The 24,610-nt window shown below is 44.4% G+C and overlaps 1 protein-coding gene across 4 annotated transcripts in view; it reads left to right on the top strand.

The window, feature by feature from the left end:
* Window positions 1-24,610, top strand: part of RORA (RAR related orphan receptor A) — an 811,723-nt gene that overhangs the window by 418,445 nt on the left and 368,668 nt on the right. The window contains exon 1 of one of the 4 annotated variants that reach the window (XM_088839667.1): window positions 8,667-12,055. The exons of the other annotated variants lie outside the window; for them this stretch is intronic. Coding sequence (XP_088695793.1) covers window positions 11,926-12,055 — 130 coding nt within the window. The 5' untranslated portion in view covers window positions 8,667-11,925. Of the gene's footprint in view, window positions 1-8,666; window positions 12,056-24,610 lie in introns of those variants that run through there. 4 annotated transcript variants of the gene reach the window in all.

Genomic DNA, 24,610 nt, shown 5'->3' with positions numbered 1-24,610 from the left:
CACATACACACACACACCCAGAGCTATCAGCCAAAGCCACTGAATTGTCTTTAATAAAGGAAAGCTTGCAGAATGCCATTTCTGGGAGGTGGTGAAGGACAGGGAAGTTTGGCATGCTGTAGTCCATGGAGTCGTAAAGAGTCGGACACGACCTAGCAACTGAACAACAACACTACCAAAAGGAAAACTTGCAGAATGCCAAAATGTCCTTCCTCCCCCTATTGGATGTTGCTTTTTATTTTCAGAAAACTCTGACTAGGAAACAGTGGTTCTCTCTTACTTTGAGTTGTGTGATTGGACACTGGGACCAAAACTCCCTAATTCCCAGGTACCTTAAACATGCCCACCAGCCCTCTTCTCCAAGGACAGGGCTGCTAACCCTCTCACCTGCTCACCCTCATGCCCAGATTCCTCCTGAATCAGGAATCGAGCAATCCTGCCTCCTTCCTTGAGGGCAAGAGGAACGGCATTTCCCAAGTGGCTGGATTGACGCTTAAAATTGTCAAAGGAGATGACAAGTTGCCAACATCCTGGGAGAACACTGCGCTTTTATATTCTGCCGACTTTTGAAATCTAGCTCCTGCTCGTAAATCGTCATGTAACCATGTCAAGGATTAGGTAGGGTTTTTATATTTATATATGTGTGTGCACTGTTTTTCCCAGTGATTCAAGCAGTGGGGCTGGCAGGGAGGCTTGGTCCACCTCGCAGAGCACTGAACAAGAGACCTGACAACAGAAATATGTTACTTCTTTTGTTTGTACCGCATCTTCACACCCACTCCCTGGGCAACAGCCTGAATGAAGTGGGCCCCGGTGCTTTGTGTGGGGGAGAAAGAATGAAAATAATGGCCATTCAGGCAAAAGAAAGCTTTTCAGTGCTTTTCAGAAAGCAGTCTTGTTTTCATTGTTGCCCCTGTGTTCACATAATGGCCTCATCCTTGTCCTTCATTGAAACACACCCAAAGCCAGGAAAACATCTCCCCTGCACACAACAAATGTGTGCTGTTAAAGTGATCAACAAGGAAGGCGTGGGCCTGGGAGGGTGTCAGACTGGGTGTCTAGAGGTGTGTGAAGACGGCCTTCCTTCTCAGGGTGAAGGCAGTGGACGGGTGGCTCCAGATGACCTGCAAAGCTTATTTGGAAACTAGCTTCTATCTGGTAGGACCTGGAGAAAGAGAAATACATGACTTTTACATATTTGTGCATATTGGCCAGGCCCTTACTATCCCCAGGCATGGTGCTGCATGTATATTATGCAGCTTATAATCCTCACAAAACTGTATGAGAAAGATATTATTGCTAGCATTTTCCATATAAGGAGCCTAAAGTCCTAATTCCACTTCTCTGGTAAGTGGCAGAATCAGGATTTGAATCTGGATATCATGTGACCCTGTGTTTCCCAGATGGTGCTAGTGGTGAAGAATCTGCTTGCCATTGCTGTAGACATGGGTTCAATCCCTGGGTTTGGAAGATCCCCTGGAAAAGCAACCCACTCCAGTATTCTTTCCTGGAGAATTCCATGAATGAGGAGCCTAGTGGGCTACAGTCCATGGGGTCACAAAGAGTTGGATATGACTGAAACAACTTAGCACACAGACATACCATCTGGCCCTATACAGTAACCTCTTAAACACCACACTAGGATTCTCAGAACCATTTCTCCCAGCCTTACAAATTACAGAGGATGAGACCTGGATGACAATGGAGATTTTAGAAATGGTTACTTTGAGAACCTTGAGTGGACTGTGCCAAATTCACTTGACAGCTCATCTTTAGGCTAGGAGTGTGGGGAACTGCATATAGTGGTATCAATTCATCAAGTGTACGAGAGGCAGAAGGAGTGAGGACATCAGCCTCGTTCAGATCTGGGTGTTCTATAACCAGACCACTGAACACAGACTTCTTTCACTGTTCATCCCTCAGCGTTGGTGTTCTGAGATCTTAGCTCTCCCGCATGCTCTTTCTCATTAAATTAGCGCTGGCCTGAAATATCATCCCAGTCTTCCTGGCAGTAAGATTCTCTGCTCCTGAATCTCTCCAGAGAGCCCTCTTCTGCATGAGTTCTGGTAGATGCTTTTTTCTGTTTGTCTCAATGACAGGAAACCCACTGGAGCCACAGGGACTATTGAGACCCCACTTTGCAGCCCTGAAGAGATTCTTGCATTTGTGTGCATCAGGCCTCATGCCTCTTCCTGAGAACATCATCAGTTTACGAATATTTTCATATTCAGTTGGAATCCCACCTCCTCAACAAGACCCTGCTTGTATATAGCCATGTTCAGGGACATTGTGATGTTCAGTTGCTAAGTCGCGTCGGACTTTTTGTAACCCCATGCACTGCAGCACACCAGGCTTCTCTGTCCTTCACTATCTCTCAGAGTTTGCTCAAGCTCGAGTCCATGGAGTTGGTGATGGCATCCAACCATCTCATCCGTCACCACCTTTCCTTTCGGTGGAAATTACCCTGATGCTGGTAAAAGATTGACGGCAGGAGGAGAAGGGGATGACAGAGGACATTACAGTTGTAGCTTGAAATCAGTCATAGTAAGAGTCTTTGCACCACAGAAATTGGCAAGCACTACAGATCAGGACTTTGTAGTTGTCACGATTATTGTTTTGATAGCTGATTTGCCAGTGCACCACTGTGCATACCTAATGCCTCACCAGTCATTTTACCCCAACAGTTCGGCATCCCCCTGCCGGTCATAACTTTATCATGTGCCCATGTGTGTCTCTTATAGAGACTGTAGGAGAGATAGGATCATTAGGTTCTTTGTGTCTCTGCAGTACCATCATGATACCATGCGAATAGTAAGCACTCTTCAATGTCTATTGGTAGTCTTTATTTCACCTGCTTGATTGCAATTTTTCTCTAAAAATTTTCAGATGTTATCCATTTGGTTGAAAATAAAAATCTTCCCTGTAGCCAGTGTCTGTCATTTATTGACTGATTCATCCACCAACCATTTATTCACACCAAGGAGCAGAGACTGTGTGTCAGGCACTATTTCACAAGGCAGAATCATAGAAAAAGCAAGAGAGTTCCAGAAGAACATGTACTTCTGCTTCATTGACTATACTAAAGCCTTTGACTGTGTGGATCACAACAAACTGTAGAAAATTCTTAAATAAATGGTAATATCAGACCACCTTACCTGCCTCCCGGAAAATCTGTATTCAGGTCAAGAAGCAACAGTTAGACCCAGACATGGAACAATGGACTGGTTCCAAATAAGAAAAGGAGTACGTCAAGGCTGTGTATTGTCACCCTGCTTATTTAACTCAATATGCAGAGTAAATCATGCTAATGCTGGGCTGGAAGAAGCACAAGCTGGAATCAAGATTGCTGGGAGAAGTATCAATAACCTCAGATGTGCAGATGATACCACCCTTATGGCAGAAAGAAAAGAACTAAAGAACCTCTTGATGAAAGTGAAAGAGGAGAGTGAAAAATCTGGCTTAGAACTCTACATTCAAAAACAAAGATAATGGCATCCAGTCCCATCACTTCATGGCAAATAGATGAGGAAACAATGGAAATAGTGTGAGATTTTATTTTCTTGGGCCCCAAAATCGCTGCAGGTGACAACTGCAACCATGCAATTAAAAGACACTTGCTCCTTGGAAGAAAACCTATGACAAACCTAGACAGCATATTAAAAAGCAGAGACATTAATTTACCAACAAAGGTCTGTATAGCTAAAGCTATGGTTTTTCCAGTGGTCATGTATGGATGTGAGAGTTGCACTGTGAAGAAAGCTGATCGCCAAAGAATTGATGCTTTTGAACTGTGGTGCTGGAGAAGACTCTTGAGAGTCCCTTGGACTTCAGGGAGATCAAACCAGTCCATCCTAAAGGAAATAAGTCCCGAATAATCATCGGAAGGACTGATGCTGAAGCTGAAACTCCAATACATTGGCCACTTGATGTGAAGAACTGACCCATTGGAAAAGACCCTGATGCTGGGAAAGACTGAAGGCAGGAGGAGAAGGGGATGACAGAGGATGAGATGGTTGGATGGCATCACCAATTCGATGGACATGAGTTTGAGCAAGCTCCAGGAGTTGGTGATGGACAGGGAAGCCTGGGGTGCTACAGTCCATGGGGTCACAAAGAGTTGGATATGGCTGAGTGGCTGAACTGAACTGAAATGGTGTGGAAAGAATAACCTAGAAGAATAGAATGGAGGAACTGGGGGCTGGGTAGTGCATAGTCTCAGATGAGGATGCATATTAGTTTCCTATTGCTACTGTAACCAATTACCATAATTATATTGGCTTCAAACAGTGGAAATTCATTGTCTTATTATTCTGGAGGTCAGAGATCTAAAATGGGTTGGCAGGTCTGTGTTCCTCCTGGCGACTCTAGGGAGGACTCCATTTCTGGCTTTTTCCATCTTCTGAAGGCTGCCTGCATTCCTTGGCTCCAGACCTGCAAGTCTCTGACCTCTTTTGTGTCATCACATCGCCTTCTTTGACTCTCTTTTGCCTTCTTCTTTTCCTTGTAAGGACCCCTGTGATGATTTTGGATCTGCTCAGATAATCTGGGATATCTGATTAACTTAACTGTATCTGGAAATTCTCTTTTGCCTTGTAAGATAGCATAACAACAGGTTCCAGGGAGTAGGGCATGGACCTCTTTGGGGAGCCATTATTCTGCCTACCACAGGAAGGAAAGGAAGGCCTCTCTGAGGAGGTGACATTTGAGATGAGGCCCAGATGAGAAAAACATATGACGGAAAGGATCTCAGAGAGAACAGCCTGCAAAGCCTTTGAGCCTGGTACAAGCCTGGAGAGTCTTGAGAAGAATGACAGCATGACTGAAGGGAGCCCACAGAGGGAAGCTGAAGAGGTAGGCAGAGCCCATGTAGCTTAGCTTCATCTACCTCACAGGTAGGAACATGGTCTGCCTTCTCAGTGTGACGAGGAGCTGAGAGCTGTGTTTTTCACTGGGTGAATATGTATTTGAATGGAAACAAGTTTTTTGGTAATTGTCTAGAGTGGTGCTGTCCAGTAGAAATACAACACAAGCCACATTTGTAATTTTGAATATTCTCATAGCCATTTTAAAAAGTGAAAAGAAACCTAGGAAATTAATCTTAATAATCTTAATAAAACATTTACCATAATACACCCAAAATATTATCATCCCCACATGTAAGCAATATAAAAAAAATACTGACATATTTTACACTGTTTTCTTTTTTAAGTACTATGTGATCAACATCCGGTGTGTGTTTTATGTTTATAACACTGCTCAATTTGGACTAGCCACATTGTAACTGCTCAGTAGCCATCTGTCTGACCATTTTTGGCAGTGAACATCCAGAAAGGGTCTTCAGGGTCCTGTGCAAAGTCTACTCCAGCACTGTTTGGAAAAGTGATGTACAGTGAAGTGTCACAGAAATTATAGGGCCTGTGTCATGCCTATTAACCATCCCCAACTTCAGAGGCCCTGAGTACACCTTGGGAAGCAAAGCATGGATTTGCAGATTCTGGAAAGGAGTATGTCTCTTGGTGGGGCTGGAAGGGCTCAGTCCCAGAAGAACTCCTGCCTCTTGGAGCCTCCAAGAAACACCTGTCTGTATCCATATGATCGGTGTTAAGGTTCACCTTGCTATCTACCCCTCATATGTTTAATACCTTGAAGAGTTTTAGCGAAAGTCAGACCTCTCCCATTTCATTATAGACAAAGCCATTTATTCATCTTACTATACCAATATTACTGGGAACAAGGGCAGAGGTCAAGAACAGGAAAAAAATCAACGGAGCAATGAGAGGATGTCAGCTGTGAGGGCAAGAACTCTCTAAGGCACTTCCAAGCTATGACCCATGCTCTTTTGTGCTCCTCTGGTGACCACCCCCTGCCCCCACCCCACCCCCCGCAATACTAACTATAAAAGTCTAGCCTAAAAGGTTTAGTACCAACAGAACATCATGTACATTCATTTAGGTTTTTGCAGTGATGTTAAATTAAACAGGTTTGTGAAACAGAAAATAAAGATCTGCATTAAACAGGTAGGTCATGGTGGTTTATGTAAAGGCCAGCTTATGAGAAACATTCAGTATGGTACGACAATAAAAATAACAGCACCGTTTATTAGAATATCCTATGTAGAGCCAGCTATCTGTACAACACGCTGGGCTTTCAGAAGGGCTGGTGCTGAGTTCCCTTCTGATAATGGATTTGGTGGACTAGCATCTGGACCCTCACATCTGGCAGACCCATCAGAAAGCAGCTTGGCCATTTTGACATGGAGTGACAAAAACCCCAGTGTGCGAGGACAAAGGTGGCTTCAGTAAGTGCTTTGGGGCTTTAGAACATCAGTCAAATTACCAGTGTCTCTAATTATTGTGCCTGCAATCTGGAGCAAGCTATAGCTGCCTTCCAAAACAGGGTGGAATGTTTCCCTCTGATGCACATTAGCACAAGCCTCCTTGGATGAGTTTTCCAAAATGATGAGGACATTAGTTCTGTGGAGGAGAAACGTGTTGCCGTGAAAATCAGTTGTGATCTTTGCAAACAATCAGCTGGCTAACAAGCATTTATCCAGCACGTATGATGTGTGCACTCTGGAGAAATTTCAGAAGTAGAAGGTCCCTACTTTCCACAGGCTTAAGACCTGGTTGGAAGAAAGTGACCACTCAATGAGAAATTCAACAGTACATGGTGCCAGCATGGTGCGTAGGTTCAGGCTCTGGCCTGTGAATCAGTAGATCCGAGTTCTGCCCCTGACTCAGCCACTTACAAATGTTACTACCTTTAGTCTGGTCATCATCTAGCAGGGGCAGTAACTACTGGATCACTAAAGAGTAATTGCCTGGGAATAAATCACCAACTCTGGACCTACAGATCCTCTTCTCGACATCAGAAGAGTTTGAATGGTTTATAATGATGGTGATAATATTTATCACTCCATTTAGTAAGGTTTAACTTTGTGCTCATGAAAAAAAGAAAAGTTAAAGTGCTATGTACTTTTCAGGAATTAACATATTTCCTAAAGGAGACTTAACTGGGAGAAAGTTTCTGTTATTCCCATTTTATATATGGGAAAGCTGAGACGTAGGCTAAGTAGCTTACCCCAAAGGACTGATGCAGGACTGGGATTCAGTAGCGACTCTTTGAGCCTATAAAGCTTGGGGTCTAAATTCCCTGAAGCCCATCCCAGCTGGCACCTTCTTTAGTTGTGGGAGCCTTCCCAATCACTCAAAGATTACTTGGGGAACTGGAGAAGAGTCAAGTCTGATAAAGGAAACCATGTTGCCATAAAACACAGATCAGGTATTAGTCGAGCTTCAGAGGAGAAAGACCATCGTCATCTGTCCCTTGGAGAATTCAGACTTAACTACATCAGGATGCCAGGATATCAGCTTCCTGATCCGTCCACGCTGGTATCTCAGTTCGCATTCATGGGCCACTGGCCATTCAGCAAGCGAGTCATACACCAGAAAGGGACTTCAAGGCTGCTGCATGACAACGATCTCACCTTTGCAACCTTTTCCTCTTACATCCATCTCAGCCACAGGTGGGGGAGCTGTGAATTTCACTTCAGCCATCATGTGTAGTGAGGACACACACGCACACAGATAGTCACCCACAAAGTCTTCACTTTGAGACAAGGGTGGGTTCGGCTTCCTCTGCTTACACAACCCATGCCGCCTGAGGACACTTGGGTTTAGATGGTGTGTTGGCCGCAAGCTGTTTCATTATGTGTTGCCTGGTCCCCTTGGCTTCCTGCGCCTTCTCTTGAACAGATAGTTCATCTCCTTATCTCAGAGAGTTGTTTCCCCAAGTGTAGCCCCAGAGTCAGTAGCTTTGATACCATCGAGGCAAGAAGGTATTAAACCACCTTTTGTGTAATTGTTTTAGTCGTAGTTTTTTCATATCTGCTTCATGAAAAGATGTGGTTAGATTTGAGCTAGGCCTTGCCGAGGATGTCGTGTGTGCTTGGGGTTACCCACATCATCATGTGACTCACCTTCTTCTGCAGCGTAGTGATCTTATCTTCTTTTCTGCACTTTGCCACCAAGCACCAGCTTCTCTCAGCTTCTGTGTGTGTGTGTGTGTTTGTACACACATGTGCATTATGTGTGCGTGTATATATGCTCATGGCAGCAGCTTGTAAAATGATACTTTACCATTCCTTTATAATAAGGCTTTTACTATACTCGTAGCGGAGGGAGAAAAGACACCTTCGCTGGCTTTTCCACTTGGGAATTTGAAGCAAAATTTTGCTTAAGCAGACACATTTCTATTTAATTTAAATTGGTAATTCTGCTGTTCCTTCTTATGTGCTAGGAACTGAACTGGCTACTTAAGGTACAAAAATACATATGACTGTCCTTGTGAGATCATCTATGTAACTACGGAAAGAGAATGCATTATCAAACAGCTAGAATTCGACCCATCAGGAGCCAGGGAGGTGCCAAGAATGGAGTCGTGAGGGAAGACAATTGAGGAGCTGTGGTGCTGGAGAAGACTCTTGAGAGTCCCTTGTACCGCAAGGAGATCCAACCAGTCCATTCTAGAGGAGATCAATCCTGGGTGTTCATTGGAAGGACTGATGCTGAGGCTGAAACTCCAATACTTTGGCCACCTCATGCGACGAGTTGACTCAGTGGAAAAGACTCTGATGCTGGGAGGGATTGGGGGTGGGAGGAGAAGGGGACGACAGAGAATGAGATGGCTGGATGGCATCACCGACTCGATGGACATGAGTTTGAGTGAACTCTGGGAGTTGGTGATGGACAGGGAGGCCTGGCGTGCTGTGATTCATGGGGTCGCGGAGAGTCGGACACAACTGAGCGACTGAACTGACTGACTGACTGAGGGGGAAAGGACCAGGGATCTCTATGAAAAGGATTGGGGAGATCCACCCAGTGGCCCTGTGAGGACGCACCTCCCTCCATCTCCCTGGAACAGAACAGCAGGGAGTGGGAGTCAGAACCCCACCTCCTGCCTGAGTGATCCTTGGGTTTGGAAATTTGGGGAGCACACCCTAGGAATGAAGCTTCCTAAAAGAAGCAGATGAACAGAGAGGGCAGAGTGAAAAGGAGGTGGCAGCCCCAGGACGGTGTGGAGGACAGGGTACAGGAGAGGCTGAACCTAGCAGAAGGGCCATGGTGAGAGGTGCTTATGAGTGTGAGTTTTAATATCATTAAGTGTGTGCTAAGTTGCTTCATTCGTGTCCAACTTTTTGAAACCCCAGAAACCGTAGCCCCTAAGGCTCCTCTGTCCGTGGGATTTTCCAGGTAGGAATCCTAGAGTGGGTTGCCATACCCTCATCCAAGGGATCTTCCCAACCCAGGAATTGAACCTGCATCTCTTATGTCTCCTGCATTGGCAGGCAAGTTCTGTACCATTAACACCACCTGGGAAGCCCCTTCAGTATCATAAAACCTGGGTTGAAATACTGAAGCCGCCACTGACTCAACATACAACCTTCTCTAGTTCCTTCATCTCTGCCGGCCTCATTCTCTCCTCTGTGACGTGAACGTAAGAGGGCTTCATAGGACTCTCCTGAGAACAAACTCAGATGAAGTGCTTAATGCTGTTTCGGGGGTGTAGAAGTGTCCCATACATGGAAGCTTAAAAAACAACAACAACAACAACAGCAAAGGAAAAAAAACCTCTTATTTTTAGTGCCTAGAAAAGTAAGTTGAGGCCAGAATGTAGAGGCTCCTGTCTGCCAAGGGAAGGAATTTGAACACTGTCTTGCAGCCCATGGGTAGCTAGTGAAGGTCCTTCAGCAGGGAATGGCATTAAAAGAAGCTGGTGTTTGGGGAACTCTCCACTTGTCATCAATGTGGGGTGGATTGGAAGAAGGAAGGAATGTTGATGAGGAGGCTCTGTCAGTGTCTAAGCACCATGGATGAGGGCCCAGGGAGGTGGTAGGGGGAATGGAATGGAAAAAGCAGAAACGAGCACTTTAAAAAGGAAGGTGAAATGTGGGAAGGAGGTTCAAGAAGAAGGGGACATATATGTATCTATGGCGGATTCATGCTGTTGTAAGGCAGAAATCAACACAACATTGTGAAGCAATTTTGTTGTTGTTTTTCAGTCGCTATGTCGTGTCTGACTCTTTCCTGCCCCCATGAACTGCAGACTCAGGCTTCCTTGTCCTACACTGTCTCCTAAAGTTTGCTCAAACTCATGTCCATTGAGTCAGTGGTGCCATCCAACCGTCTCATCCTCTGTCACCCCCTTCTCCTCTTGCCCTCAAACTTTTCCAGCATCAAGGTGTTTTCCAATGAGTTGCTCTTTGTGGCCAAAGTATTGGAGCTTCAGCTTCAGCATCAGTCCTTCCAATGAATATTCAGGATTAATTTTCTTTAAGATTGACTGGTTTGATCTCCTTGCTGTCCAAGGGCTCTCAAGAGTCTTTTCCAGCACTGCAGTTCTAAAGAATCAGTTCTTCAGTGCTCAGCCTTCTTTATGGTCCAACTCTCATATCTATACATAACTTCTGGAGAAACAGCTTTGACTATACAGACCTGTGTTAGCAAAGTGATGTCTCTGCTTTTTTAGTACACTGTCTAGGTATGTCATAGCTATTCTTCCAAAGAGTAAGCATCTTTTTATTTCATGGCTGCAGTCACTGTCTGCATTGATTTTGGAGCCCAAGAAAATGAACTCTGACACTGTTTTCACATTTTCCCCATTTATTTGCCATGCAGTGATAGGACTGGATGCCATGATCTTAGTTTTTGAAAGCTGAATTTTAAGCCAGCTTTTTCATTCTCCTCTTTCACCTTCAACAAGAGGCTCTTTAGTTCCTCTTCACTTTCTGCCATTAAAGTGGTATCATCTGCATACCCGAAGTTGCTGATATTTCTTCTGGCAATCTTGATTCCAGCTTGTGATTCATCTAGCCTGGCATTTCCCATGATATATTCTGCATATAAGTTAAATAAGCAGGGTGACAGTATACAGCCTTTAAGTACTCTTTTCCCAGTTTTGAACCAGTCCATTGTATGTTCAGTTATCCTCCAATTAAAGCCTAAAAAACAAAGGAAGGTGGCTTACAACTGAGGGATGGGAATTCAGCCTTCAGACAGTAGAGCAGGGTAAAGGAGGGATCCAAGCTTGTTTTAAGGATGTAGCCTTGTTACATCCGCCCAAACTGAGTGTGAAGGGAGGAAGAATGACACGTTCTGTCCTGGAGCAGGGCTGCTATGGGGGCAGGGGGAAAGGGACCCCGGTCTTGAAACCCCAAGGGCATCTTTGGCACCTTGATTGACTTGTACATTTGTGTCCTGCTTATCCAGAAAGAGGCTGAGACGGTTTTACACCCTGAGGGAGTAGGTGGTTTACACTATCCTCATAAGGAAAAAGGAACTGAATCACCAGGGCAAAAAGAGGGAAATGATGGGGCATGGAGAATGAGATAGAAATGACTGGCAAGCGAGGGGTGGTGTTGAGTCCCCAGATGTCAACTCTTTGGCCTTAGAATTAAGATTTCACCATTTCTCATCTCCCTTTCTGAGGGAAGAATCCCTCCCAAAAAGGACAGAAAACCAGGTCCTTTGACCTCTTTTCTAACTTCCAGAATAACAGTGGGATATCTCTCAACCACATTTTAAATCTTCCTTTTCTTTGCAAGGGAGGAAGCAACAGCAGGTACTTCTTCTCCAGCACCAGTACAGCTCCCAGGAAGGATGAGAGGGAGAGAGGGAAGGAAGAGACGAGAAAGAGCCTCAAAAAGGAAAAAGGGAGAGATCGTGACCCACCACCAGTAGGCACTGCCAGGGGTGGCGGTGACTGCCACAGAGCCACCCAGCTTGTGACTCTGCTTCCTCTTTCTCTCTCTCTAGTAGCACAGATCACTCAGCCCTCGATTCCTCAGGGTTTCACAACCTCAGAGGTCTGGGAGGACACATTGCAGTGCCTAAGTCTCCGCGAGTGTTCGGAGTGGACACAAAATATATGGAGTCTCTAGACAAGCGCCCTTTCTGTGGATGGGATCCGCCTCTGGGAGGCCAGGGGAAAAAACAAAAACAAGTTGTTTCCTGCGGTTTTCTGCTGCAGTTGCTAACAGAGAGTCACTCGACACTTGGTAAGTGCCGTGAATGTTTTTACTTTCAGTGCCCAAATTTCTCTGGCTTCCGGGAGCTATTGTTGTCGAGGAAGGAGGTGGTAAGATCATCCCCTCCCTCCCCGTGTGGTGTGACAGTGCAGAGATGGTTATCTGCGCACCCAAGTTGGTGTTGCTTTTTTGGGGGTAACAGCTTTCGAAAAACCATCCACTGGGCTCCAGCCGGCCAGGCTTCGAGAGCAGTTACCATGGTGTGAAAAGGCAGCTGGCTTTGTCAGGCAGGATGCAGGCCACCGATGCAGGCTTCGGGAGATGGTGAATGCATCCTCTCCCATTACAGACCAGAGTCCAGACCCACCAATTCCTGGGATGTGGAGAGAGAAAGGCTGGGTGAAGAGCTGTGCTGGTTAACACAGATCTCCTTCCTGTCTCTACTCTGTCAGTCTGGCCATGGCTGGACTTGTGTAGGGTCCCTTTCTGGAGAGGAAAGAGCTTAGCAATCATCTAGCTCTCATGATCCTCTTCCTAGTGGGACCCCTAAGGCTCAGAGTAGGGAACTAGCTTTGCCAAAGTCAAGTCATGGCCACCTAGAGCTGGAATAGGATATACGGTACTGTGACTCCAAATCCAGTGTTCAGGGACTTCTCGGTTCAGTGTAGAGAGCCAGGCTTTGCAGCCATGTGCACCTGGACCAAATCCAGCCTCAGAACCTGGGAGATTTTGACTTTTCCCAGCACCATACTGAGCCCTCTGCACCAGTCCCCCCAAACAAGAGACCACACGATGCCAAGGACATTTGGACAGGAGGACAAGACACCTGGAGCCAGCGAGTCACAGGAAAGAGGACTCCCTCTTCCCTCTTCCCCCAGGAACAAACCCGCCTAGGTTCGAATGGACCACCCCAGTATGGGGTGGCCTAAAGAAACCAAGGTGAACCCCAGGTTAAGGTAGCAGTTGGCATCGTGAATGCTCAGCAAAGTAGGGCTCAACCTGCAAACAGTTCTCATTGCTGCTGCAGACCCAGGCCTTCCTCTGCCCACCGGGAGCTGTCTCAGGGCAGCTCCACAGGCTGAGCCCCCTGCCCATCATCACAGCTCCCATCTCTTGAGTGATCCTTCTGTGAGAAGGACTCTCTGGCCTGAGCCCGCTCCAGCGTACTAAGCACAGTAGAATGTGACTCTCAGTTCTCCTTCCAGTCTAGGCATCCCCCTTCTCCATTTACTTTTTCAAATGTATTCATTGAATTCGGCACACAGCAAAGATGTGACAGCACCTCTGAGTTGCCAGCCTCCATGTTAGAGACGATGGGTGATACAGAATCTTACATAGCCACCCCCGCATAGCACTTTTTCTCCAGCACTTCTAAAGCCTCTACATGAGCTGGGGTGGATCTGCTTTGTCTCACAGCTTGCAGCAAGGTGGCGGGAGGCAGGGGTCATTTTCCTTGTATGCTGTAGAGCACTTGACTCTTGTAGGTGGCAATCTCATGGAATACCATGCATGGTGCTTCCCAGAGTTGTGAAATCATTGTACTAATTCGGGGTCCTCTATGACGCATGTACTGTGCGGACGTGTGATGATGGTTCAGTGATTGAGTATGTGGTCCCCAAAGGCAAGCTGATGTAGACTTTCTACCCTCTATAAACTGTGTGGCTTTGGGTCAGCTACTTAATCTGAGTTCCAAGAAGATAATAATTGTATATTGTAGCATGATCTGATAAATTCAATGAAAAATACAAAAAAGAGATTGTTATTCAATGAGACACATAAAGGGCCGAGTTTCCCTGGTGGCTCAGTGGTAAAGAATCCGCCTGCCAATGCAGGAGATGCAGGTTCAATCCCTGGGTCAGGAAGCTCCCTTGGAGAAGAAAATGGCAACCCACTCCAGAATTCTTGACTGGAAAATCCCATGGACAGAGGAGCCTGGTGTGCTACAGTTCATGGGGTCACAAAGAGTCGAATACAACTTAGCAACTGAGCACGTATGCACACACATAAAGGGTCAATGCCTAATAGCAAGTATTACTGTCATTTTCATTAATGTAATTACTGCTTGGTCTTATTGTCATTATGTTCATTAAAGGTAGGCTATACTGTGCTGACAATGCCCAATACATAAGCACTTAATAAATATGTGTTGAATGGATGTTTTTCAAGGATGGTCAGGTGGAAATCCAAATGCTCTCTTGCGTGAAAAAGAAAATTACTCAGGGGAACTGAATCAGAAACAGAAGACACTAAGCTTTTTAATGTGGTTTTGGTTAAACTGTGCTCCCTGGGAACTGAAAGCAGAAAGAGAAATCTTGACCTGGTCATACTTGGGACACCTACAAATATGAGACAGTCATATCTGGTTGGGTGGGTTGGTTTTGACTACTGGCATGCTTCTTTACTAAAGGAATCTTCCAGAAGGAAAGGCTCTCTGTCTGTGGTATTTAGGCTGGATTTCGCCCTGCTCAGAGACAGGGCAGTAGCCCTGGGCCACAGGAGTCTGACTCCTCAGTCAACATGGGGCACCTGTCAGCCCTCCTGCTTGGAGAGCATGCCATGGTTAGTGGAGCAGATACCAGGATATTCCTCGTCCCCATACCAGAGATCAGCATGTTTAGGAACAGCTGGTTAGCTTTTTTCCTTTTTGTTGCAGATATTTGGTGTGCTGCAGACACAGCCAAGGTAAAAATCGCACACCCAAGGACTTCCTTGGTCAATCTGTGTTCAGGGGTAAAATCAGGATGAGAATCTAGGCTGCTTACTGGCCAAGCCAGGCTTAAATCAGTAGGCAGGTATCAGGCCTGAGCTTGTGGGGCGGACAATGCACCTATTTTCTAGGGCTGTTGGTAGATGAAACTTACTATGAGTGTAGTTTCAGAGTAGCTGCATGCTAAGCAAAAGGATGGCATCAGAGTAGTCAGGGAGGTGGAGGGCCCAGGTTATCCACAGCCTGTGAAGTCTCAGTTCAGTTCAGTTCAGTCACTCAGTTGTGTCCGACTTTTTGCGACCCCATGAATCACAGCACGCCAGGCCTCCCTGTCCATCACCAACTCCCGGAGTTCACTCAAACTCATGTCCATCGAGTCGGTGATGCCATCCAGCCATCTCATCCTCTGTCGTCCCCTTCTCCTCCCGCCCTCAATCCCTCCCAGCATCAGACTCTTTTCCAATGAGTCAACTCGTCGCATGAGGTGGCCAAAGTATTGGAGCTTCAGCTTCAGCATCAGTCCTTCCAGTGAATATTCAGGACTGATTTCCTTTAGGATGAACTAGTTGGATCTCCTTGCAGTCCAAGGGACTCCCAAGAGTCTTCTCCAGCACCACAGCTCAAAAGCATCAATTCTTCGGCAATCAGCTTTCTTAAGGCTCAAGAGGACCTCAAAGATCAATATAGGCAAGAATGCAGTCTCTATTCAAAGAAGAGCTGGGACACCAAACCTTAAAATTTCCGGAGAACCAGAACCAGAACCAGTGCTCCATCCCACAGCATATGGCTGAGCTTCTTTGTTTATGAGGTCCCTTCTGAAGCATTCATGGGCACTTCCTCTGCCCACCTGCATGCCAGGGAACGGGGATGCAAAGATGAGGAAGATAGCCCATCCATGAGGGAGACAGCCCATCCTTCAAGATACACCTTCACAATACCAAGTGCCCACATGCAAAGTGAACAGGTAGCTGCCTCCAGAGGCTTCCAGATATCCAGGATTTGGGCACAATGAGAAGAAACAATCAGATGCTAACTTGATAGGTGGGACCCTTTGTGATTTCAAAGAAAAGGGAGATAATGAAGACTTTGCTCCCAGTTAACTCTTTAGAGGAGTAGATGGTATGCTCTCTCCAACTTTGTGGTTCACATGGAAACCAAAGGCAAGACTCCAGACTGACATGAGACTTGAATTGGAGCAGATGCATCTCTGCACTCCAGACTGCTTCCCATGGAAGGAGGTGGCTCATTCCTTTTTTGTTTTTCACATGTTGAACTTGTAGTACCTGCTATCAAGCCTGTATTGACGTGAACAGGGAGGGGTAGGGTTGGCTGTGTGTAGTGCCCATGATTGATATACGTGCGTCCTCTTCACTGCATAATTATCAGAGCCACACCTTTGGGTGAGCTTGCATTAGCCAAGCTCCATCCTGTATCTAAAATTTCCTCAATCAAATAGCCTTTACAATTTTTTCTTCTAATCATTTCTTTTCCTATTATAATGGAATGATCAAAAATTGAAAATATGGAATAGAAATTGAACAAGAAAGAAATGGGTTTTGTGACATGGAAGATGGGAAGATAAGATTTCTGGGCTCTAGCCCAGGATCTACCTCTAACCGACCAGTCCTTTCACCATCCTGGTCCCCATTCAGGGAGGCTGGGGAGAGGGGAAAAGACAAGGTTGAGCTGGATCATCAAAAAGCAAGAGAGTCCAAAAATACATCTCTTTTTGCTTCATTGTCTATGCAAAAGCCTTTGACTGTGTGGATCACAATAAAATGTGGAAAATTCTGAAAGAGATGGGAATTCCAGACCACCGGGCCTGCCTCTTGAGAAACCTCTATGCAGGTCAGGAAGCAACAGTTAGAAATGGACATGGAACAACAGACTGGTTCCAAATAGGAAAAGGAGTACGTCATGGCTGTATATTGTCACCCTGCTTATTTAACTTATATGCAGAGTACATCATGAGAAACGCTGGGCTGGAAGAAGCACAAGCTGGAATCAAGATTGCCCGGAGAAATACCAATAACCTCAGATATGCAGAGGACAACACCCTTATGGCAGAAAGTGAAGAAAAACTAAAAATCCTCTTTATGAAAGTGAAAAAGGAGAGTGCAAAAGTTGGCTTAAAGTTCAACATTCAGAAAACCAGGATCACAGCATCTGGTCCTAAAACTTCATGGCAAATAGATGGAGAAAGAGTGGAAACAGTGTCAGACTTTATTTTTGGGGGCTCCAAAATCACTGCAGAAGGTGATTGCAGCCATGAAATTAAAAGACGCTTACTCCTTGGAAGGAAAGTTATGACCAACCTAGACAGCATATTAAAAAACAGAGACATTACTGTGCCAACAAAGGTCCGTCTAGTCAAGGCTATGATTTTTCCAGTGGTCATGTATGGATGTGAGAGTTGGACTGTGAAGAAAGCTGATCGCTGAAGAATTGATGCTTTTGATCTGTGGTGCTGGAGAAGACTCTTGAGAGTCCCTTGGACTGCAAGAATATCCAACCAGTCCATCTTAAAGGAGATCAGTCCTGGGTGTTCATTGGAAGGACTGATGCTAAAGCTGAAACTCCAATACATTGGCCACCTGATGCGAAGAGCTGACTCATTGGAAAAGACCATGATGCTGGGAGGGATTGGGAGCAGGAGGAGAAGGGGACGTCAGAGGATGAGATGGCTGGATGGCATCACTGATTTGATGGACATGAGATTGGGTAAACTCCGGGAGTTGGTGATGGACAGGGAGGCTGCAGTTCATGGAGTCACAAAGAGTCAGACATGACTGAGCGACTGAACTGAACTGAACTGAAGGCCCTATAATGGAAAGTAATCTGAAAAATGAATATATTTCATGGAAGGATGGGTACAATAAAGGAGCAAAAGAGTATGGAGCTAACATAAGCAGAAATATTTAGAAGAGGTGGCAAGAATACACAGAATAAGTATACAAAAAAGATCTTAATGACTCAGATATGATCTCACTCAGATAACACAATGGTGTGATCACTCACCTGGAGCCAGACATCCTGGAGTGTGAAGACAAGACGTCCTTAGGAAGCATCACTATGAACAGAACAAAGCTAGTGAAGGTGATGGAGTTCCAACTGAGCTGTTTACAAACCTAAAGGATGATGCTGTTTAAGTGCTGCACTCAATATGCCAGCAAATTTGGAACACTCAACATTCCAATCACAAATAAAGTCAATGCCAAAGAATGTTCAAACTACCACACAACTGCATTCATTTCACATGCTAACAAGGTAATGTTTAAAATTCTCCAAGCTAGGCTTCAACAGTACACAAACCAAAAACTTCCAGATGTTCAAGTTGGATTTAGAAAAGGCAGAGGAACTAGAGATCAAATTACCAACATCCACTGGATCACAGAAAAAGCAAGAGAATTTAAGGAAAGTATCCGCTTCATTGACTACACTAAAACCTTTGACTCTGTGGATCACAGCAAACTAGAAAATTCTTAAAGAGATGGGAATTCCAGACCATCTCACCTGCCTCCTGAGAAACCTGTATGCAGGTCAAGAAGTAACAGTTAGGAATGGATATGGAACAATGGACTGATTCCAAATTTGGAAATGAGTACATCAAGGCTGCATACTGTCACCCTGCTTATTTAACTTAATGCAGAGTACATCATACAAAATGCTGGGCTAGATGAAGCACAAGCTGGAATCAAGACTGCTGGGAGAAATATCAATAACTTCAGATATGCAGATGACACCACCCCTATGGCAAAAAGCAAAGAGGAACTAAAGAGCTTCTTGATGAAGGTGAAAGAGAAGGATGAAAAAGCTGGTTTAAAACTCAACATTCAAGAAATTAAGATCATGGCATACAGTCCCATCACTTTGTGGCAAATAGATAGGGAAACAATGGAATAGTGAGAGACTTTATTTTCTTTGGCTCCAAAACACTGCAGATGGTGATTGCAGCCATGATATTAAAAGACACTTGCTCATTGGAAGAAAACCTATGACCAACCTACACAGCATATTAAAAAGCAGAGACATTTGTTTACCAACAAAGGTCCGTCTTATCAAAGCTATGGTTCTTCCAGTAGTCATGTATGGATGTGAGAGTTGAACCATAAAGAAGGCTGAGCCTTGAAGAATTGATGGTTTTAAATTGGGATGTTGGAGAAGACTCTTGAGAGTCCTTTGGACAGCAAGATCAAACCAGTCAATCCTGAAGGAAATCAGCCTTGAGTATTCATTGGAAGGACTGATGCTGAAGCTGAAGCTCCAGTACTTTGGCCACCTGATGCAAAGAGCCAACTCATTGAAAAAGACCCTGAGGCTGGGAAAGATTGAAGGGAGGAGGAGAAGCGGACGACAGAGGATGAGATGGTTGGATAGCATCACCGACTCAAAGGACATGAATTTGGGCAAGCTCTGGGAGAGAGTGAAGGACAAGGAAGCCTCAGTGCTGCAGTTCATGGGGTTGCATACGACGGAGTGACTGAACAAAAGCATGTATGTATAACTAATCACTTTGGTGTATACCTGAAACTAACTCAACATTGTAAATTAACTATATACTTCAATTTAAAAAAACAGTTAAAAAAGAAATAAAGTACAAAAGAAAGAAGAAAAGAAATATACCCATTGATGGACATAACTGAAACAGCATTGTAGTAATTAAACAGACAATCCAAGTTTAAAATGCAAATACACCACTGAGGAATTAGTGAAAGAAGGTAGCAGTCAGAAGACCTGGGATAGGGTTCCACCCTATCACCACCACCTCTCTGACCCTCAGACTCCTCATCTGTAAAATAGGGATGATAACCAATTAAAATCACAGGTTTTCATAATTAAACGTGTGTGAAAATGTTTTGCTGTGTGAAGTGTGTTGGACACAGATTTCTTTCATGGGTAACTTATCTTGCAGGGGAAGACTTCACTTCAGGTATGTTTCAGGCCCCTGGAGGACCAATCAGAGAGCTGATGATCTTCCTGCAGGTTATGTTTTTGAAACCTTATTTGGTCCACAAGGTTGTTGCTTACCCTCTCCACTGTACAAACATCAGAAACATTATATGATTGACTGATAGAATACCAGCAACCCTTAGAGATATTGTACCACAGCCCAGGGCTATGCTTTCCATTTTTATTAAAATTCTTATTAACTCATAGCCCAAGAGCTTTTAAGCCAAGCCTGATCCCCTTCAGGGCCCCTTGTTTTCATCAGAGCAATTTGTGTGCAGTGTTCTGGTCCCGCTTTGTGGAAAAATAGTGCAGACAGCAGTCATGTGATGTTATTCTGAAGATACTGGAATCTTCTCTCCATCCAAAACCACCTTCCCTTACAGGGCTACTCCCACCCTACCCATAGAGACACACTTGAGCTCCATGGTTACAAGTCTACCCCCTGAGTTTAAGACCTCCTATCTCTTTGAAATTCTAAATATTTCTAGGAAAAAGAACTATCAGTCATGTGTAGCTTAGTGATGCTAAATTTGTTGTCTTCTATTTTGAATGCCAAGAGGGCTCTGTGGAGGGGGGAATCATGCAAAAATAAGGGTCACCAGGGAAAATATGCCTTGACAAAGTATAAGAGTTTGGGGATCAAGAAGGAGAACTTGTACCATTGGATCAGCTCATAGCCTCAGGAGAGAGAGTTATGTCTAGGATGCACTTGTCCATCTTTGTGGCCAACAGATGGCTTCCTGTCAACAGATGAGCTGACGCTCTGTATGTGTCTGTGATGGGGTCAGGTCCATCTTCTGAGCTGTTGGAAGAAGCAGCATCTCTCTTCTTCTGCCTCAGGCTTTGTGGTGATTTTTATCCTTCAGTTGCTGTTTGCTGAAGAGGCCTCCCTGAATTATTCACATTTATCTTTCCATTAATAGGTAGTCTTAAACTTAATGTCATCACCTTGGTAATCTGCAAAGCTATACAGCACCTGAAAATAGCAGCTCTTTTTTGCAGCTTGCTGAGTAGAAGTCATTTCTTTCCTGACGTAAAATGTGTCTGGGCCCCATTTGATTTTTTCATGTCATGTTGAGGTGAGGGACACACATAATTGAGGCTGAGGAGGGAGGTGACATTGTTCATAGAAGCTAACCTCTTACCAGTAGATTGTGCCCTTTGCCTGTATTGCCATGAACTAATTAGTACTGTGGCTTTTTAAAACCTCTCACAATGGCAGACTTGGTCTGAGGTCTCAGTCTGACATATGCCCAATATTGCATGACTTCTTTGCATTTGAAGGAGTAGATGACCAGGGAACGCCTTATTTTGCAATATTTAAGGAACTGTTACCTTTTTTCCCCTCCTTTATTGATTTTGTGAAGATTCATGGAGTTGTCATTTACTCTGTCCCTGGCACTATGATAAGTGTGTTAGGGATATCTGGTGAATATTAGAGAGAGGACCAGTTCTCAAGAACAGTTACCACGGTTATGGTGCTTGATGGTTGATGAACGATTCTCACAGTATTTAATCTCAAAACAACATAGTATAATAGGAAGAGGAAGTATTATAATCACTGTCACCTTACAAATGAGGAAACTGTCACTCAAGATCTCCCACGTAGCAGTGCTGGAACTCAAATTTGAGCCTAGATCTTCTAAACCCTAAGCCATATTGCCTCTCTGGATATTAGAATCTTCCCAAGAGACAGAACCTAAACTTGTAAATAAGATAAATGACTATTCAAAGAAGCCTGTGGTTAATTATCAAAGATGTGGTAATGACAGGTGTTGCCAGAATCCAGGAAAAGGACAAAATCATCATGGTAGACCAAAATGGTAGAAGAGATGGATGGGGCTTGGTCGGTTAGATGAACTGGAGAGAAAGTAGTTCAGTTCAGTTCAGTTCAGTCGCTCAGTCGTGTCCGACTCTCCGCGACCCCATGAATCACAGCACGCCAGGCCTCCCTGTCCATCACCAACTCCCGGAGGACACTCAAACTCATGTCCACAGAGTCGGTGATGCCATCCAGCCATCTCATTCTCCGTCGTCCCCTTCTCCTCCCGCCCCCACCCTTTCCCAGCATCAGAGTCTTTTCCAGTGAGTCAACTAGTCGCATGAGGTGGCCAAAATATTGCAGTTTCAGCTTTAGCATCAGTCCCTCCAATGAACATCCAGGGTTGATCTCCTTTAGAATGGACTGGTTGGATCTCCTTGCAGTATAAGGGACTCTCAAGAGTCTTCTCCAACACCACAGTTCAAAAGCATCAATTCTTCGGCGATCAGCCTTCTTCACAGTCCAACTCTCACATCCATACATAACCACGGGGAAAACCATTGCCTTGACTAGACGGACCTTGGTTGGCAAAGTAATGTCTCTGCTTTTTAATATACTATCAAGGTTGGTCATAACTTTCCTTCCAAGGAGCAAGCGTCTTTTAATTTCATGGCTGCAATCAGCATCTGCGGTGATTTTGGAGCCCAAAAAAACAAAGTCTGACACTGTTTCCACTGTTTTTCCATCTATTTCCCATGAAGTGATGGGACCAGATGCCATGATCTTTGTTTTCTGAATGTTTAGAGACCTTTAACAAGATAGAAGCAGATTGTCTTTCACATAAAAATCTGAGCTGGTATGGCAGTTGTGCTCCATGAAATTGGCACAGACCCAGCTCCTTCTGGCATTCCAACGGTTTCCCTTCTTCTCCATGTCCAAGATGGCTCACCACCTGGTCCATGCTCCAGGAAATAGGCTGAAAGAAGTGGTCATGGGGAGATAATGGTCAAATATTCCACTTCTTCCAAGAACTAGATTTTTCAGGATTTTCAGTGCTAAAACCAGGAAGTCCCCGGAAAATGAGAGGAGTTGTCCTGCTAGTTTGAGGGCCCTACCTGAAAGTCACAAGCTTCATCCTTGGTTATATACCATGGGGTAGAACTTAGTCACATAGTCACACCTAGCTGCAAGTGAGTCTGGGAAATAAAAATCTTTATTTTGGGTGACCCTGTGCCTAGCTGAAGTCTTCATACCTACAAAGGAAGGGGATAGTTGATATTTGAGCCATAACTAGCTATATGTGCTGATAACACAGAAAAATTTTTATTGGCAGAAGAGAATAGTGTTAATAAAGAACAACAAACATTTGTGTGACTTCTGGTGCTGTGTCCATAATGGTAGTTTGGCAAATAGTGTCCCAGGAGTCAGGCTGTGAGCTTTATGTACATCCTACCATATTGGCTGGAACTTTTTTCTTTTCCCAATCCAGGAGTCATAGCTGTGAGTGATATTTTATAGGGATAACTTTGGACTCTATTCGTTTATGTTTTTTTTAAAAAAAAAAAAAGAATATTATTAATAGGTCACAAATGTTTCTTATAATACCCTCACATTGATTGCAACACACAAATGTGGCCAGACATGGAAATTCAGATGCACTCTGGCATGTCCTCAGAATGGTTTTGAGTTCGGGAGTCATGAAATGACGTGATGAGAAAGTACTGGAGAAGGATTCATCTGAAGGGGTGGTGTGTCTCTTTCCTTAATCCCTAAATAACTAAATGAGGTGAGGCCAAGCACATGGATCTGGAGTTTTGTATTTAAATGTTATCAGAGGTATGTAACTGCTTGTTTCTAGAAGACTCCATGGTAGAAAATTGAGTACTTGCCTCAACCCTGCCCTCTGGAGAGGACTATCCCTTTAACTAGCTAGTTAGCACCCTAGCACAGCTTTCAGAAAACGGTCTGCCGTGTGCCCAACACTATTTGGAGATGGGTATCAGTCCTAAAGCTGATGTGTCAGGGATAGGGTGGGGACCATGGTACACAGGTGTGGCCAATGAATGGGGAGGCTATTTACGTCCACTCTGCCAGACATGACATCTAGCTGTGTCCTGGATATATTGGGGTTGGTTTTCCATGCAAAACCCTCCTAATCAGAGTTTCAAATTTGCTTTGCAAAAACTGTCAGACTACAAGCCAAAGAAGGTTGGATTGGGGTGGGATGGGACCTAAGGAGTGAAAACACCTATGGCCACATTAGGAAGCCAGTCATTCAATGAAAGAGAACCCAGGACAGAACTTATTCAGGATCTTCCCTGAATAAGGGACGTCAAGGCCCTTGACCAAGTCTGGTCAAGGTCCTTCATTACCTCTTCCATCCCCGTAGCCTCACCTGTACTCCTAGTCTCACACTGATGATACAAGCCTATGATGGACTGTGTGTCAACTTAAAGTTATGTTTTTCTCTTCTTGATACCTTAAGATAACTTTTTAAAGCAAAATCATTTTGTGGTATTGAACAAAAATATTTCTGTTCCTAAAATGAGGTGTGGTCCCTCCTGCCCAAGTAAATCTTGAGTGCTTGAGTGTTTTGTGAACCAACTAGACTGTTGCCATGTGTTTCTCATCATGCTCTATGCCTATTTTCTTGTGTACCCTGGAGCCTCCAACTTGAAGAGAATAAACATTCCAAAGGCATTAGCGTGCTGGTATGAATTAGTAACTTTGAGGAGGGGAAAAGCTGAAGATGAGATCCAGCCATACTTGCAACAGCTTTACTTGCCTGGAAGTATTTGTCATTTTGTAAAGATTTTCAGTCCACATCAGCCACTAAGATGGTTACAGAAGCCTGTGAACAATTTTGATTGTGCAGTGATTCCGGGAGTTATTAAGGACAATAAATCTGCATTAGTTAAGAATTGAAGAGCTGTAATGTAATATTATGTAGCCATTAAGTGTAACATTTTCAAAGAATATTTAATGGTGTGATAAAATGCTCATGATGGAACATTCAATGGAAAAATCAAGATCTAAAACTGTGGCTGCAGCATGATTCCAATTTCATTGATTTGCACATATAGAAAAAAAGACTAGAAGGAAATTCTTCACAGTGTTACCATATTGGTGAGATTATGAACAAATGGTTTTGTCTTTGAAATGATTG

This window comes from Moschus berezovskii, chromosome 9, assembly GCF_049115385.1.
Source record: "Moschus berezovskii isolate FMDL1 chromosome 9, NW_MosBer_1.0, whole genome shotgun sequence".
NCBI lineage: Eukaryota > Metazoa > Chordata > Mammalia > Artiodactyla > Moschidae > Moschus > Moschus berezovskii.
Note: the sequence above shows the minus strand (reverse complement) of the source record. Positions and strands in the feature narration are given on the sequence as shown.